We start from the raw sequence: 18600 nt of genomic DNA, 5'->3' as shown, positions 1-18600 counted from the left end.
CACAGTTACTCTTGTTTTTTAAGCAAGGGGTACAGGGAAGGAGGGTGCATGATAGCCATTTCTTCCTCCTTCTGTTGGCCATCAGCCTCCCTGAGTCACTCTCCAGCAGTGACGAGGAACAAGATCAAGGACACCACATTTCTCTTTGGTCATTATTATACCTCAGAAACCAGAAAGTTTTAGATACCAGCCAGGGAAAGGTGCTAATATTTGGGAGGAACATAGAACACCAATGGCGCACCTTACTACTGAAAATTGCTTTGGTTTTCTTTTAGTTCTGGGGTGTGTTTTGACTTGCCATCACCAAGGTTAAGGTTCAAAATTATATCATCAAAAATGGAGTGACCCACCAGAAATTACCATTTTCTAAAATATGGAGATGTTTAACAAAATAAAACATTTCTTTGTACCTTGCCTCTAAATTAGAAGGTTCTCTTCATCTACTAACCTGTTAATGGGATAAATTCTTTTTTTAAATTAATTAATTAATTTAAAAAATATATTTTATTTTTGACTGCGTTGGGTCTTCCTTGCTGCACGTGGGCTTTCTCTAGTTGAGGCGAGCGGGGGCTACTCTTTGTTGTGGTGCGTGGGCTTCTCATTGTGGTGGCTTCTCTTGTTGTGGAGCATGGTCTCTAGGCGCTCGGGCTTCAGTAGTTGCAGTGCGTGGGCTCAATAGTTGTGGCTCACGGACTCTAGAGCGAAGGCTCAGTAGTTGTGGCGCACGGGCTTAGTTGCTCTGCACCATGTGGGATCTTCCTGGATCAGGGATACCAACCCGTGTCCTCTGCATTGGCAGGCGGATTCTTAACCACTTCGCCACCAGGGAAGCCCCAGGATAAATTCTTGATAAACAGTTACAATGTAAGTCTTCTCTCTAGTTGTAATCTTTGATAGTTTTATAGGGACTGGATATGTCATTATACAGTAGTTCCCATTTTAGGTATGGTTTGATCCAGAGACAAATTCTGTTGCCAGGACTTTTTTACTTTTATTTTTTTAATTGAAGTATAGTTGATTTACAATATTAATTTCAGGTGTACAGCATAGTGATTCAGTATTTTTACAGATTACACTCCATTAATAGCTATAATAGCTATAATTCCCTGTGCTTTACACTATATCCTTGTTGCTTGTCTATTTTATGCATAGTAGTTTGTATCTCTTAATCCCTTACCTCTGTCTTGCTCCACATCTCTGGACTCTGCTGTCTTACTTGCTGTTTTCATTTCACTGTGGTGTAAAGATGGCTGCCAGCGTCTCTAGTCCCATGTCCTTTCCAGGTTCTGGGCCAGTAGGGGGAAAATAAACCTCTCAACAATTTAATTTCTGGGTTTTCTAGGATCCTGATCATGTGTTATGGGCAGGGGGATGGAATGTGCTGATTGGCCTGATCTGAGTCACGTGACCCTCCTTGGAGTTGGAGGTGGAGTTAATTCTACAGGAAGTATTATATAGATTGATAGCAGAGGAGAGTGGTTCTACAAAGGAATAGCTGAGGGGGTTTTTTGTTTGTTTGCTTGTTTGTTTTTGTTTTGTTTTTTGTTTCTTTAAATAGGTGCTGGGCAGGACAAAACAAAACAAAATAAATAAAAACAAAGCAAAAAAATCATTTAATCTACTGTTATGTTTTAAAGCAATTTTCTAAGAGCATTAGTACTGTTAACAAGAAAAACCAACCATTTTAGATTCTTTAGAGGCACCAGTTTATAATCATACTAATGAGTAACGCTTACTTTTTTACTTAAGCAAATGTTTCAGATCTACAACATATGGCAGTTAAGTCTTGTTTTAGAATTTATACTTGAGAGATTTGTAAAAGAAAAAAGTTAAGGAATTTAGGATCCTACTGGTCTTTTACCCACTGCCAACATTGCAGATAGAGTTGTGCTCTAGCTACATCTGTCAATCCTCCAAATCAAAGCTGAGTAAGAAGATTTAATTTTATTTGTTAGTGAACGTTTTTAACCTTTATATAGAATGTTTTATAGGCAGTGTTTCAAAGACATTAAAGCCATGTTAATTCCAACTTAAAAATTAAAATCTATTCAGCTTTAGTTTTGGAGATAGGTGTTTTTAGAGCACAACTTGGATGCCTAAAGCTACTGCTGTAGAAAGATACACAAAGAGCTTTTTATAACTGTGAAAGCTTAGAGTTTTGAGAAAGTATAAGGAGATTGGCTGGTGAAGAAGCTGCATGGAATGTTATCTTAAAGAGTAATTCCAAAGTCTGTGTAAATTCTAATTACTCAGTATTTTTACTTTTCTAAGATAATTGAGCCAGTTTAGAGCATAAGACAGATTTGAATTTAACTATCCTCAGATGGGCCATTGAAGAGATAATCTGATATTTAATTTCTGTTTAGACAAGTTCTAAAGCAGTGTATTTATGCTAGATGGTGCCACCAGGCCACGAACTACCGCTAGATTGTATACCCTGGAGCAGTTAAAGGTAGATGAGTGCTGAGGATTTGCTATAGTCCAGAAGCACTGCTAAGATTTGAGCCCCCTTTCAGTTCTGAGGTCCATTCTTAGGTTTGAAGTGCTCTCTATTCTCCCACCATCTCGTGGGTGGGTGTCAGAAGCCACTAAGTTCAGGTTCATTGCAAGGCCTAGGTCATACCAAGACCTTCTTGACTGGGTTAATTCACTGGACATATATTAATTCAGTCAAAAACCATTTATTGTGTACCTGCTATTTGCTAGGTACTCATCTAGATGCTGGAGATACAACAGTAAATAAAATAAAGTCTCTCCTTTATAGAACTTATAGTCTAGTTGGGGAAGATTGACAAATATCTGGAACTATCCATAATTTCATATTAGGTATAATTATACATTGTTTTGGTCAAGTAGATGTTCTAGGGAACTGAGAACCAGAGAGGATCCTTTAGGTCACCTTGACTTCTTTAATATTTCCTTGGATCATAGGGTAATATTTTGGGCAAAGGTGGGTGATATAGCCTAAGGCTGGTGGTAATTTTTGGTATTGCTATTATATTTTGGACTAGGTTTAGTTGATTTAAACTTTTTCTTATTTATTTAACTTTATTTTTTGATTATGTAAATCATTCTTATGGTACAGAAGTTAAAACCACGTAAACAAGTATCAGGGAAGTCTTGCTTTTATCTCTATTCCCTCCAACCTGTTCTCACCCCCATAGGTAATAATTTTTCTGCATTTCTGGTTTAACCTCCCAGTGTTTTTTTTAATTGCATTAAAAAGAAACAGTTCAGTTAGAGAATAAGGAAGGAGGAATCTTCTCTCCTTAACTTTGAAGCATAAATGGATTTCCTTAAAGAGAGTAGTATTCTAGATTAAGGGGCTAGCATTAGCAAAAGCATGGAGCTAGGACCATGCATGCATAATCTTTTTCATGGAACCTTAATCAGTCACGTGTGACTAAGGGGTTGGGTATGTGGAAGATCTAATGGGCAGTAAGGATAGGTTATGGAGAGGTCGGATTGCACAAGGCTTTGAAAGGAATAATGGGAAGTTTGTACTTTATGCTGGAGGCTTTGGGTAATGTTTTCAGGTTTTTGAATAGAGGACCAAGTTTGGAATCTTATGGCAGAATAGATGTGATTGTTGTGTATAGGCAATTAATAGTTCCTGTCAATTTAAAATCTTGACTGAGAAGGTTGATGAAAAATATATAGTAGAAGGAAATAGTTGCTGTAATCCAGGGTGTGAAATGGAAACCTTTGGCAGATTGTAGCTATAAGTCTTTTAGAGTAAGCCCTAGGAACTTTTTGTAAGTACATTTGGGGCTTTTCGTACTTTGAGTATTAACCAAATTTATTAGACAATAATGTTCTCTGTCAAAGAATCTTAATCTCTAGATTGGGAGAAAGGATTGGGTTGGTATGTGCATGGAAGGGAAGAACTGAACTTTTCTGGCTGACTGCACATGTAATTAAAGATGGACTTAGCAAAGTGGGCTTTCAGCCTGAAGGGAGAACTTTAAGCATATTTAAAACTGAGCCCATGGTTTCTATTTTTAAGTCTCTGAAAATAATGATCTGACACAGGGAACTAGCTTTTGAGAATGAATCTGTTGTGCTTAGACTTCAGCATTGCCAACTTTTTCTCTTTTTGATATGAGATGATTTGGCTATGCCTTAAGTTATATTTTTGTGGATTTCTACTGTTGCTTATGGAGCTTTGCCTTTCCAACACTTGTGACTCCAAGTAATTCATGCATCCTAGTTGGAGAAATTGTTGGGAAGGAGGCCTGATTAGGAAATAGGGGCCGGTTAACTGCTGGTCAAGTGAGAATTTAAGCTGGCAACAGTTGGGTTACTGGCTGGATGGAGTGAACGGTGAGTTATTGCTTTTATTTTTTGGCTTTGGCTTCTTTTCCTGGTTGTAATAGATGATCTGGCGTCAGACTGAGCTGGCAACAGAGGTGTAAGTGTGTAATAATGGCTGATTTTCTCTTGGTATGAGGTGGACTTCGCACGTCTACAAGCATCCTTCCGAAGGGAAAAAAGCAAATTACTATTATACTTAGTTTATGTTCCAGGAAACACTAACGCTATTCTACAGGTATATAGCATTGATATAACATTTATGCTTTTCAAGAATGTTTCGTATCTGTTATTTCATGCTCCCAACAACCTTGTAAATGATATAGGGCAGGAATAGTTCCTATTTGACAGAAGAGATGCTGAGGCATAAATAAGAGACTGGGTTAAGGTTGCTGGCTCAACAAATAAACGACTGGGACAACTTACTATATTTTATGTTTGAATTGTAACTTTCAGAAAGCTTTATAGGAGGAAAAAGCTGAATACTCCTCTTTTTCTGTGATTATTTTTCAGCGACGTCTTAGACATCTTCGGAACATCGCTGCCCGGAACATTGTTAATAGGAATGGCCATCAACTCCTAGATACCTACTTCACACTTCACTTGTGTAACACTGAAAAGGTATATAAAGGTAAGGGAATCTGGACTTGCCACCCACAGATCGTTGCATCTCATTTTTATTCTTTTGTAACACAAATGATTCTCAGTGCCTCTTGCTAGTATTGCTTATTAGAAAGCTAAGTTGTCATGCTGTCTGAAAATATTTCATGAGCAGTTGTTATACATATTGAAGAAACATGTCTTTTGGGTAGTTCTTTCAGATAACTGAGACTTACATTGATAAATTTATCATTCCTTTATGAATGTTGATGTTTAATATCTGTATTCCAGTAGCTGTCATTTAAAATAGGCTATTTGATGGGACTTCCCTGGTGGCGCAGTGGATAAGACTCCGTGTTCCCAATGCAGGGGGCCCGGGTTTGATCCCTGGTCAGGGAACTAGATCCCACATGCATGCCACAACTAAGAGTTCGCATGCCACAACCAAGGAGCTGGCGAGCCACAACTAAGACCTTGCTCAACCAAAAAATAAATAAAATAACTAAAACTTAAAAAATTTTTTTTAAATTTATTAAAAAAAGGTTATTTGAGGGACTTCCCTGGCTGTCCAGTAGTTAAGACTTTGCCTTCCAATGCAGGGGGTGTGGGTTTGATCGCTGGTGGGGGAGCTAAGATCCCACATGCTTCGCGGCCAAAAAACCAAAACATAAAATGGAAACAATATTGTACCAAATTCAATAAAGACTTTGTAAATGGTCCACATCAAAAAAATCTTAAAAAAAAATAAATAAAATAGATTATTTGAGTCCAGTATCCAGCACTAATTTGCTTTTCTTTAAAATATAATTGATTCCTTTAGTATTATGGTAAAATTTGGACCTAGTTCATATCTTCTCATATCTGTACTACTTTGTGTATATGGGGTCATTTTTAGAAGAATGGCATGGTTTCTTTGAATTCAGTTCCACATTGAAATGTGGATTCTTCCATAAGTGATAATTCTAAGAGTACATCAGATATTTGAGTCAAAATCACGAGCATCTTTTGAATACATATTGGATGAAAGGCACTTTGATATAATCAGTTGACCTGTGTTGGATGCTGTAAGAGAGGAAGCATGGTATAAGGACAGGAATATTGGATTAGGATTGAATCTACATTGATACTAGTGCTAGCTGTTTCAGCTAGTATATAAGTGTATACTAGCTGTATACTATACACTAAAATAGCTATATGCTAGCTATGTGTTTTCTGGACAGAGATCATGGCTTTTTTAGCCTCACTTTTCCCATTTGTGAAGTGGAGATAATGAGGTCTTAAGAAGTCAGGCAAGACAGATTTTTATGAGGATCAACTGAGATAGGGTGATAACACTTGGTAACATGTGAGTAAAGGTCTATTTATATTAATAAAAGGTGGCATTATTTTAATTTTTTTCTTTTTTTTGGCCGCGCTGCACGGCATGTGGGATCTTAATTCCCTGATCAGGGATCGAACCCGTGCCCCCTGCATTAGAAGCACGGAGTCTTAACCACTGGATCGCCAGGGAAGTCCCAGGTGGCGTTATTTTAAAAAGAGGTACTAAGGACTTATTTGAATTCTATCCTGTGGCAAAGATGAAAAATTCAAATGACATTTTATGTTTTTGGTTTTAATTACTTTTAAAAATTGTTATTAAAGCAGTAGTTGTTTAACAACTTTTTTCTTTTTTTAATTTCAATACCAGTATATGCTAATTTAAAAATTTAATCAGACATTATATAGAGTAGAACCCCCCCTTAATATACAAATGGCATTAAAGTAATTTCGAAGTGTAAAAAAAAAGGACTCTAAATTCCGCCATTTTTACATAGTTTTATTTCATTCTTACTTTTGATTCTAACCATTGCATATTTTTAAAACAATAGTATTAATGTGAACGAATAACACTAGCTACTATAACAAATACCACAAGTCACTCAGTGACTTGACATAATAAATTTCTTAAACACTAAGTTCAATGTACGTGTTCTTTTTTCCAATAATAATTATAAGTATTTATTAAGAAGTAAGGAAATTTAGACTTAAATCTGAAGTCTCCCAGTTCTTGAGCAGCAAACAATAGCTAGAAAGCAGGCTTTTCACAAGTATAATCAATTCTTTAATTTATTTGCTTTTCAGTTTTCACTGGAAGGCATAATGTGGTTTGCAGAAGCAGACATTTATTTATTTATTAGCATTTAAACATATATCTAATTTATTATCTAATTTATTTTTTAACATCTTTATTGGAGTATAATTGCTTTACAATGTTTTGTTAGTTTCTGCTGTATAACAAAGTGAATCAGCTATATGTATACATATATCCCCATATCTCTTCCCTCTTGCATCTCCCTCCCACCCTCCCTATCCCACCCCTCTAGGTGGTCGGTCACAAAGCACAGAGCTGATGTCCTGTGCTACACGGCTGCTTCCCACTAGCTGTCTGTTTTAATGTAGGTGTTCTTTATCAGATATTGGCTTGGCAGCTGTCTTCTAAGTGGTGACTCAGGTATCCAGGCTCCTTCTATTTTGGAATGATGCTTCTGGTATGGCAAGAGCAAGGGATTATTTGAGGGAGATTTTTTTTTTTTTTTTTTGCGGTACGTGGGCCTCTCACTGTTGTGGCCTCTCCCGTTGCGGAGCACAGGCTCCGGACACGCAGACTTAGCGGCCATGGCTCACGGGCCCAGCTGCTCCATGGCATGTGGGATCTTCCCAGACTGGGGCATGAACCTGTCCCCCTGCATCGGCAGGCCGGCTCTCAACCACTGTGCCACCAGGGAAGCCCGAGGGAGATTTTTTTAATGGAAATGGTCCACATGAATTCCACGACATTCCATTAGCTGTATATCAGTTGCATCATCCTTTTTAGATGAACAGGGGACTGAGAAATGTTGTCTTCCTATGTGTCCAGAAGAAAAATGAAAGTTTGGTCACTATTTGTCCGAAGGGTGTAAGCATTTTTGCAGATCTTAATGCGTTTGGTCTGCTGCTCACTAATTGGTTTTATCACTAGTAATACATGACAGTGCCAGAGTACTTCACATTTTTGATAGGTTTCTATATAATTAGTGTTTGGTTATTATCTTGGTTAGAACTTCTGTGTCCTTGCTCCATTGTTATCTCTGATAATAGTTACTAATATTGAACTTGGTGCATTTAAGGTATTTGGTAAATGATAGCAATTATTATTGGAATTGTAATGTTAACAAGCATAATCGTAGTTTCCAAAAAGAGTAGTCATGGGACTGGTTGATGACCATGATGTTGAAAACTTGTCTAAGAGGGGACTTCCCTGGTGGTCCAGTGGGTGAGACTCCATTCTCCCAATGCAGGGGGCCCGGGTTTGATCCCTGGTTGGGGAACTAGATCCTGCATGCATGCTGCAATTAAGAAGTCCGCATGCCCCAACAAAGATCCCGCATGCCACAACTAAGACCCTGCGCAGCCAAAATAAATAAATAAAAATATAAAAAAAGGGAAAAAAACTTGTCTAAGAGATACGATGAAAGCAAAGTGATTTTTTTTTGTTCCTGTTTTTTTCTTTTTGTCTTCTTCTCTAGCTCAGTTTATTTCCTGAGCTTAGAAGTTATTAAGGACTGTTTCTTGAAGTTATTTCAATAAAATGGTTGTTAACACAGGGAATAGTTGGTTTCAGACCACAGGGAAGTCCCGTGTCTAGTAGTGGTATTGAGTCTGTCACTAACCGGCAAGCCCTTTGGCTAGGGCATTTAGTTCCTCTTGCGTGCCGTTAGCTAATTTATCTCTAAAATGAGAGGACTGATGAGTTCTGAGACTTCTTACTGCTCCAAAATGTCATGGTTGAATGAAGTCTATTATGTCTTCTTTTTGGGCCCACATGTTATGCTCTATGACTTTTAACTACCATAGGAGGAGCCAGGAAGCTCTTTCCTTAGTAAACTAATTAATACCACCTTATGTTCTTGGACCTGTGATGATAAACATGAATATTCATTGCATGATCATTATGTGGCCCTTGGTGTAGGATGACCACGATGGAAGGCCTCTGGGCTTTTCTTACAAAGCCACCTGTACCACCTGTCTAGTGGCATCATTTCTCAGTTTCAAAAGAACGTTTTTTTTTTTAATTTGAAGAATATCTGAAATGCTGATTTCTAAGTTATTCTTTTATTTCAGCTGAATTCACAGGAGAGCATAAGAAGTTACGTGTGAGTTTTTTTGATTTTTGACATTTTTTTAATGCTCTTAGGAGATGGTCTATTTTTCAGGTAGTTCAAATCGAACACCATTTATTACATTCCCAGAGAACAAAGCCTTGTGTTAATGGATGAGGAGCTATGTTCTAATCCTGGTTCCCTCTTAAACTTGGAAGTTGTGTAAAATCAAGTTTGTTCTTCAGCCACAGTTATTTTCTCACCCATGAAATGTGAGCGCCTGTCCTTTCCTGGAATACCAACCAGTTATTTTGAATACATTAGAAGACAACCTCTATATAATCCAACTTGGTGATCTCATGAATGTCTCATAGTTTTAAATATCACTTATCACCCTAACAACTCACAAATGTATATCTTTAGCTTCAGCCTCCCCCCTGAACTCATGCTCCTGTATTCAATTGCCTACTCTACATCTCCATTTGGAGTCTGGTAGATACCTGAAACTTGATATATTCAGCACTGAGATTCTGATGTTCCAGCTCTGATCTACCTCCTGTATTCGTCCTTTTATCAGAAAATGACAACTCTGTCCTTCTGTTTCCTTGGCCAAAAACCTTGGAATCATCCTGGATTGTCCTCTTTTATATTCCACATTCCATCTTTCAGCAAATGCTTTTGGTTCTTACTACCAAATTGTATCCATAATCTTTTCCCTTCTTACTACCTCCAAACCACTATCATCTCTTGCCTGAGTTTGTTGAAGTAGACTTCTAACAGGTCTGCCTGCCCACTCACTCTTTCTAGTGTGATCTCAACCCAGATCCTGTTAAAATCAAAGTGAGGTCATGTTACTCCTCCCCTCAAAACCCTCCAGTGGCTTCTCATTTCATTCAGAGTAAAAGCTAAAGTTCTTTTGGTTTCCTAGGCCTTTCATGATATGGCCGTCTGTGACCTCCTTCTACTCTTCTAGCTGTCTCTGTTCCCACCCAACTGCCCTTGTTGCTGTTCCTTGAATTCATCAAGTTGACTTCAGTTTAAAGGCCTCTGCACTGGCTGTTTCTTTGGCCTGGGCACTCTTTCCTCCTGATAGCCACATGACAACTCCTCTGCCTTCTTTCAGGTCTTTAATCCAAATATTTTCTCAGAGAAACTCTCCTTGATCACTGACTAACCCCTTTTTAAAATTGTGACTATTCTCCTCTCTGTCTTTTGTGCTTTATTTTTCTCCACAATACTCCAGATTGTCTGACATAACTATATGTTTAATTATTTGGCTAATGCGTGTCCTCTTCACTAGAATGTAAGCTCCATATGGGCAGAAATTTTTAGGTCAGTTTTGTTCACTGCACTATTTCCAGTACTTGGAACAATGCTTGGCACAAAGTAAGCCCCCAAATATTTTCATTTAACTTTTTGACTAGCTAATGCCATCCATGGTTCAAAATATATGTGAAGGTTTATATTAAAATCTTCCTTTCACCTGTCCCATCTCCCTAGTTTTTCACCCCACCGTTGTTTATCTTTACTGAGATTCCTTATGCAAATGCAAGTAAAAATAGTACCAAATTTTATATATATATATATATATATATATATATATATATATATATATGTATGTATTTGTGCCTTGTATTATTTTATTTTTTTGCGGTACGCGGGCCTCTCACTGTTGTGGCCTCTCCCGTTATGGAGCACAGGCTCTGGACGTACAGGCTCAGTGGCCATGGCTCTCGGGCCCAGCCGCTCCGCGGCATGTGGGATCTTCCCGGACTGGGGCACAAACCCGTGTCCCCTGCATTAGCAGGTGGACTCTCAACCACTGCGCCACCAGAGAAGCCCTGTGCCTTGTATTTTTTATTTAATATAATTTAGATGTTTTTCCATATTATTTCGTAGAGAGCTTCTCTAATTTTCTTTTGTTTCTTTTTAGTTTTGCATTGAGCAGATGTACCATAATTTATTTAATTGGCTCCTATTGGTAGACATTTAGGTTGTTCCAGGCTTTTGCTATACACACAGTACTGCAGTGAACAATTTCATTGGTATACATTATTTTGTATGAGTGCTAGTATGGCTATAGGGTAAATTCCAAAGAGTGGAAGTACAAAGAGAATGTGTACTTAGAGTTCTGGTAGATATTGTAAAACTGCTGTTGTTGACATTCCCACTTGCTAGGTACAGGTACCCTTTTCCCCACAGCCTGACCAACAGACTGTGCAGTCAGACTTCTGAAATTTTGCCAATCTGATAGGTGAAAAATAGTTTCATAGTAGAGTTAAAGTTTGTATTTTTTCTATTATGAGTGAGGTTGAGATACTAAAAAAGCATTTGTTGAATAAATGGAATGCTGTATAACAGCCAAAACATGCCATTGGAACCATGTTCTGCAATCTCTCCTTGCTTTGTTTGTTTAGGTCTTAGCATGGATAGAGAAGCATTTGTATCTAATAGATCCTTTCATGTAGAGCTAGTCTTGGATGATATCTTTTTGAAAATTTACATTCTTTTTGAAAATTTACATGTCTAATAGTTTTGCTCAAGTCGAATTAATAAAAATTCATAGAATTGTATTTATAAAAATTATAGCTTATAAAGTATTCACTATTTCATTTGAGCCTCATAACAGCCCTTTTATTTTCTAGGTGTCATTCTCCTTTGAAAGGTGAAGAAACTATGGCCCAGAAAAGTTAATTGACTTGTCCAGGGTCAAGCTTACACATGGTGCACTGGGGGACCGAACTATTTTTTTACTCTAAATTTTCCTAAATTCGCTATTCTGTTGTGCACCATGCTGCTAATTTCATTGACAATAATGTAAGTGTAACAGAGTGATAGACAGTGTAGGCCCACATTTAACACTTTAGAAATTACCTCAGACTCAGTGATTCCTTTCCAAACTGTATGGCTCCTTTGTTGACCTCTCTCTATTTAAATTAGCAAGTCCATTTTGAGGATCTAATGGAGAAGGCAAATTGTTTAGTTTCATTTATATATACAGTTAATCAGCAAAGTTTTGGAAGAAATAATGATGCTGTTCATCTTCTTAGAGCTGGAGATACATATTTTGGGGACTGTTTAATTTAGACACTTTATAGATTAAGCTGAGGAATTCTCTCACAAGGAAAGAGGAATATCTTAATTTTTTTCACTGATTTTAAAAGTGTTACCTACTTGCAGCAAATTCAGACAATACAAAAGTGTGTTAAATACAAAAATGTATTAAGTGAAAGTACCTTGTAATAACAAACAACACATTTTTAGCACAAAGTCTTTTTTTTTTCTAATAACATACTTGGTACATATAAATTAGAGTATATGTATGCATATTAAAAAAAGAACATATATATATATATACACACACATACATACATATGTACATTTATGTAGTCAATTTATGATTGGCATTGGTTAACCATTTGGGAAAAAATGAAAAGAATAATACTTAGGGTTGCCTAGTGTTAAGTGGGATTGTAAAGTGGTACAACATTTTTAGAGAACAATTTGGCAATATCTATCAAATTCAAACTGTATTTTTCCTTTTATCTTGCAATTTTACTTCTAAAAGTTTATCTTATAGATTCAAATGTCTTAGGGTATATATCTTTCAAAGATTATTTATAATATTACTTGAAATATCCAAAAATTAGCAGTAACTTAAATGTTCATCAATAGAAGTTTCCTTTTAAAAACAATTAGAATTATCCCTTCTCTTAATTAAAATAATTGTTCAAAATAGAAAAATTAGAAAACTGCCAAGCAAAAAATAAAAGTAAGCAGCCCAACCCTATCACCTAAAATAAATATTGTAAACATAATTGTAAAACTTTGGATCCTGTTGTAAATTCTCTCATAGAACCTGTTTTTTTCACTCATTGTGACTATCTCACCACAAAATAGAACGATTATCCTTATTATTATTAATTTTTTAAGGGAAGATAAGCATAAAGTAGTGTAGATGGTATGTTTTGGAAAGAAACATTTTAACCAAGAGAGCTTGCCCATAAGAATTTTATATCCAGGTCCACTTTTCCTTTACTGCTTGATGGTTCCCAGACTTCAGTCCTGTGGACTACTTCAACAAGTTTCACTGTCTTTGAGTTTCATCTATAATGCTACATACTTAACATATTTTTTAAAGTTCATTATGTCTAAACTCATGTCTAAGCATAATCTATGAAGTTGTTGATTCAAGAAAAAATTTATTGAGTGCCTACTCTGTGCCAGGAATAGGTTTAAATGCTGAGGAGACAGCAGTTACACAAAAACAAATGTTACTGCCCTTATGGAGCTTACAATTAGGGGTTGGATAGATGAGACATACATTTCAATATGTTAGAAAAAAATAAAGTTTGTTCATGTATCACCTAAAATGGTCTCATGTATCAGTGGTATGTGCATCACCCTTGGAAAATATTTCCCTATAGCAACATAAGGATACAGGGTCCTTGTAGGCTCTACATTGACAGAGCACCACAGAAGTGACTTCGGCAGGGTCAGCAGAGGGAATGTTGGAGGGTTGTTAAGAATGTCTGTCTTTTTTTGTGCCAGTACCACACTGTCTTGATTACTGTAGCTTTGTAGTATAGTCTGAAGTCAGGGAGCCTGATTCCTCCAGCTCCGTTTTTCGTTCTCAAGATTGCTTTGGCTATTCAGGGTCTTTTGTGTTTCCATACAAATTGTGAAATTTTTTTGTTCTAATTCTGTGAAAAATGCCAGTGGTAGTTTGATAGGGATTGCATTGAATCTGTAGATTGCTTTCGGTAGTAGAGTCATTTTCACAATGTTGATTCTTCCAATCCAAGAACATGGCAATGGAACAGGATAGAAACCCCAGAGATAAACCCATGCACATATGGTCACCTTATCTTTGATAAAGGAGGCAGGAATGTACAGTGGAGAAAGGACAGCCTCTTCAATAAGTGGTGCTGGGAAAACTGGACAGGTACATGTAAAAGTATGCGATTAGATCACTCCCTGACACCATACACAAAACTAAACTCAAAATGGATTAAAGACCTAAATGTAAGGCCAGAAACTATCAAACTCTTAGAGGAAAACATAGGCAGAACACTCTATGACATAAATCACAGCAAGATCCTTTTTGACCCACCTCCCAGAGAAATGGAAATAAAAACAAAAATAAACAAATGGGACCTAATGAAACTTCAAAGCTTTTGCACAGCAAAGGAAACCATAAACAAGACCAAAAGACAACCCTCAGAATGGGAGAAAATATTTGTAAATGAAGCAACTGACAAAGGATTAATCTCCAAAATTTACAAGCAGCTCATGCAGCTCAATAACAAAACAACAAACAACCCAATCCAAAAATGGGCAGAAGACCTAAATAGACATTTCTCCAAAGAAGATATACAGGCTGCCAACAAACACGTGAAAGAATGCTCAACATCACTAATTATTAGAGAAATGCAAATCAAAACTACAATGAGCTATCATCTCACACCAGTCAGAATGGCCATCATCAAAAAATCTAGAAACAATAAATGCTGGAGAGGGTGTGGAGAAAAGGGAACACTCTTGCACTGCTGGTGGGAATGTGAATTGGTATAGCCACTATGGAGAACAGTATGGAGGTTCCTAAAAAACTACAAATAGAACTACCATATGACCCAGCAATCCCACTACTGGGCATATACCCTGAGAAAACCATAATTCAAAAAGAGTCTTGTACCAAAATGTTCACTGCAGCTCTATTTACAATAGCCCAGAGATGGAAACAACCTAAGTGCCCATCATCGGATGAATGGATAAAGAAGATGTGGCACATATATACAATGGAATATTACTCAGCCATAAAGAGAAACGAAATTGAGCCATTTGTAATGAGGTGGATAGACCTAGAGTCTGTCATACAGAGTGAAGTAAGTCAGAAAGAGACAGACAAATACCGTATGCTAACACATATATATGGAATTTAAGAAAAAAAAATGTTATGAAGAACCTAGGGGTAAAACAGGAATAAAGACACAGACCTACTAGAGAATGGACTTGAGGATATGGGGAGGGGGAAGGGTAAGCTGTGACAAAGCTAGAGAGTGGTGTGGACATATACACACTACCAAATGTAAAATAGCTAGCTAGTGGGAAGCAGCCGCATAGCACAGGGAGATCAGCTCGGTGCTTTGTGACCACCTAGAGAGATGGGATAGGGAGGGTGGGAGGGAGGGAGATGCAAGAGGGAAGGGATATGAGAACATATGTATATGTATAACTGATTCACTTTGTTATACAGCAGAAACTAGCACACCATTGTAAAGCAATTATACTCCAATAAAGATGTAAAAAAAAAGAAGAATGTCTGTCTGAACCTCTGACACAGTCTCTCTTTTGATTGTATCTTCAGGTTTTGTAACATTTACAATGTAAATGAAGGTTTGTAGAATCTTGAAAGTTTAGTGCTTAGAGGACCTTGATTATTAGTCTGATTGTCAGAATTGTCTAATGAAGAAATGGGCTCAAGGAAATGAGAAGCAGAATGTTAATAACAAGTAGAACTAGAACTTAGGTTCCCTGGTTGCTAGATGAGTGTTCTTTCCACAGTACTGCAATGAATAATTATTGGAGATGTTTGAGAAAAACAGAGAGTATAGAATTGGCTGTAGACAATGGCAGTTGGTAAGGGAGAATGAACTCTGAGTTTTTAAGGGCTTACCTTAGAATCTGGGGTAAAAGGAGCCAGTAAGGGAAAAATCACTAAATTAAATCTTAACAGATTTTGACCTTTCTTTACTAATGTTTTTTTCCCTTTAAAACATTTAATTTAAAACAAGAAGGTCCTACTGTGTGTAGCACAGGGAACTATATTCAATATCCTATAATAAACCATAATGGGAAAAGAATATGAAAAAGAATATGTATATATATGTACAACTGAATCACTTCGCTATACACCGGAAACTAACACAACATTGTAAGTCAACTATCCTTCAGTTAAAAAAACGTTTATTTAATCATTATTTCTATTTTAATTTAAATTTTTGCAGATAAATATATGTAGAGAATATATCCCTTGAAAATGTTTTAAGTGTTTTTACTAGAGCATATGTTAAAAAATTTGTAGGATTTAGAGTTAGTGAGCTTATTTTCTTCCATGTCACTTATTGTTCTTTTTCTTCTTTTCCAGAATTTTATAGGAGTGAAGTGATTAAGAATTCCTTGGTAAGTTGGCTTTTTGACAGGTACATATGACTAAGCCTGTAACTCCTATTTTAGAAAATGCTGAGACATAACATAAGTTGGGGCTTCCCTGGTGGCGCAGTGGTTGAGAGTCCGCCTGCCGATGCAGGGGACACAGGTTCGTGCCCCGGTCTGGGAAGATCCCATATGCCGCGGAGCGGCTGCACCCGTGACCCATGGCCTCTGAGCCTGCACGTCCGGAGCCTTGCTCTGCAACGGGAGAGGCCACAACAGTGAGAGGCCCATGTACTGCAAAAAAAAAAGAAAAAAAAAAAAAAAAGTTGAAGTTCAGTTTTGGTGTTATGATAATTCTACAGTTAAATCTTCTGCTCAGTTATTGCTTAAATCTTCATTGATTTGTTCATTGTTGTATCTCTAGTGCTTAGAGCATGCCTGGCACAAAGTAGGTGCTTGATAAATATTTGCTGAGTGAAATGATATTTTTTCTGTTAAAAACTTGTGTGTTTTTTTTAAATCATTCTATAATTTTTTCACTTCTATTACTATTGAGGTTTTTAAAAAATAATTAATTTTATTTTTGGCTGTGTTGGGTGTTCGTTGCTGCTCGCCGGCTTTCTCTAGTTGCGGTGAGCGGGGGCTACACTTTGTTGCGGTGTGTGGGCTTCTCATCCCGGTAGCTTCTCTTTGTTGCAGAGCATGGGCTCTAGGCACGTGGGCTTCAGTAGTTGTGGCACATGAGCTCAGTAGTTGTGACTCGTGGGCTCTAGAGCGCAGGCTCAGTAGTTGTGGCGCACGGGCTTAGTTGCTCCTCGGCATGTGGGATCTTCCCGGACCAGGGCTTGGACCCGTGTCCCCTGCATTGGCAGGTGGATTCTTAACCACTGCGCCACCAGGGAAGTCCCCTGTCGAGGTTTTTGACTGTTTGACTTACCAAACATCATAATAAATGATACCTTTGTATGTAGTTCTTAAGAATTTTATGTCTAGGGCCATTGCGTAGGCTCCTTCCACTTGTTTTTTGGTGATAGCATTGCACAGTTAGAAATGTCCTACTTTTGATAATGGGTACACTAGATATTTGCATAAATGGCTCAATTTATTCGGCCATGTTGATAAAAAGAAGAGATTTTTGGTACTGATAATATCCTTTTAACAGTCCAAGACCATCCTGGATTTGGCCCCTGTCCACCTTTTCAACCTCATCTGCTAACAGTTTTCCTCACTCATTGTGTTCCAGGCTTACCTCATTTTTCCAGTGCCAAACATGTCTTGTTCCTTATGCCAACAGCACCTGTTGCCCCGCTTCTTCACTTGGCTGAATACTACTTTGAAGTCTGAGCTATGTCACTTCAGCTAGGCCTTCTATGACTATTCTATCTAAAGTAGTTCCCTTTCCACTCTTTTTTACATCACCCTGTTTTATTTTTTTTTTAGAGCATTTGTCACTGTTGGAAATTCTTGTCCATTTATCTGTTTATTATCTGTCTCCCACCTACAAGAATGCAAGTTTCATGAGAGCAGGAACCTTGCCAGTCTTGTTCTCCTCTGAAACCCTAGAGTCTAGAATATTGTAGATGCTCAGTGAATATTTGTTAGATGAATAAATGGATATCAGTGATGTGTTATATTTACAGAATCCTTTTACATATGTTGTCTCATTTTGATCCTTAGAACAACTTGTAGGGTAGAGGGGGTAGAGCTTAAGAAACTGACCTCCAGAGAGACTCAGTGATTTTTGCAGAGTCACACAACTGAGGGACCAGAACCCCAGGTCCAGACCTTCCATCTTCAAGTCTCTGCTACTCTTTCCTCTTCATCAAGCTGTCTTCACCGCCCAGCTTGTGGGATCTTAGTTCCCCCACCAGGGATTGAACCTGCGCCCTCGGCAGTGAAAGTGTAGAGTCCTAACTACCGGACCACCAGGGAATTCCCTATATAGGATTTTTTGTTTCAATTTAAATCAAGAGATACATTTTAAATGTCAGACTGAGCACACTGTAGTGCAGAGATACATTTTAAATGGCAGACTGAGCACAGGTAGTGCCAACAGTGGGCCTAGCTCGAAAGAACTGATACTAAGAACAACTATTTTTAAGGTTGTGCATTTAGAGACAGTGACACCTGATGACTGCCACCTGGTGGTCAAAGAGTGTAGGACCTTATTCATTTTAACATTTCTAAAGTCAGAATTTATCTTACAGTGGAAGAAAAATGCTTGTTAGAATTGATGCTAAATTGGAATACGTTAGATGGTAATAAATATAATGGAGTAAAATAAAGCAGTATAATGGAGTATCTGGCAGGGGTGGTTGCTGAATTTCTATGGCAGTCACATAGAAGATCTCATCTGAGCAGACACCTGAAAAAAGTGAGGGAACATACTGTGTATCTAAGTGGGGAAGACTGTTTC

The 18600-nt window shown here is 37.6% G+C and overlaps 1 protein-coding gene across 2 annotated transcripts in view; it reads left to right on the top strand.

Annotated features, from left to right (window-relative positions):
* The window catches only part of UVRAG (UV radiation resistance associated), a 317590-nt gene that overhangs the window by 20856 nt on the left and 278134 nt on the right, over positions 1-18600 (top strand). For both annotated transcript variants that reach the window (XM_029209194.1, XM_029209195.1), the window contains 2 exons: positions 4825-4942; positions 16177-16211. In XM_029209194.1, coding sequence (XP_029065027.1) covers positions 4825-4942; positions 16177-16211 — 153 coding nt within the window. The remainder of the gene's footprint in view (positions 1-4824; positions 4943-16176; positions 16212-18600) is intronic.

Source organism: Monodon monoceros, unplaced genomic scaffold (assembly GCF_005190385.1).
Source record: "Monodon monoceros isolate NGI ecotype Baffin Bay Population unplaced genomic scaffold, NGI_Narwhal_1 Super_Scaffold_7, whole genome shotgun sequence".
Lineage (NCBI taxonomy): Eukaryota > Metazoa > Chordata > Mammalia > Artiodactyla > Monodontidae > Monodon > Monodon monoceros.
This window is presented reverse-complemented; position numbering and strand designations above follow the sequence as displayed.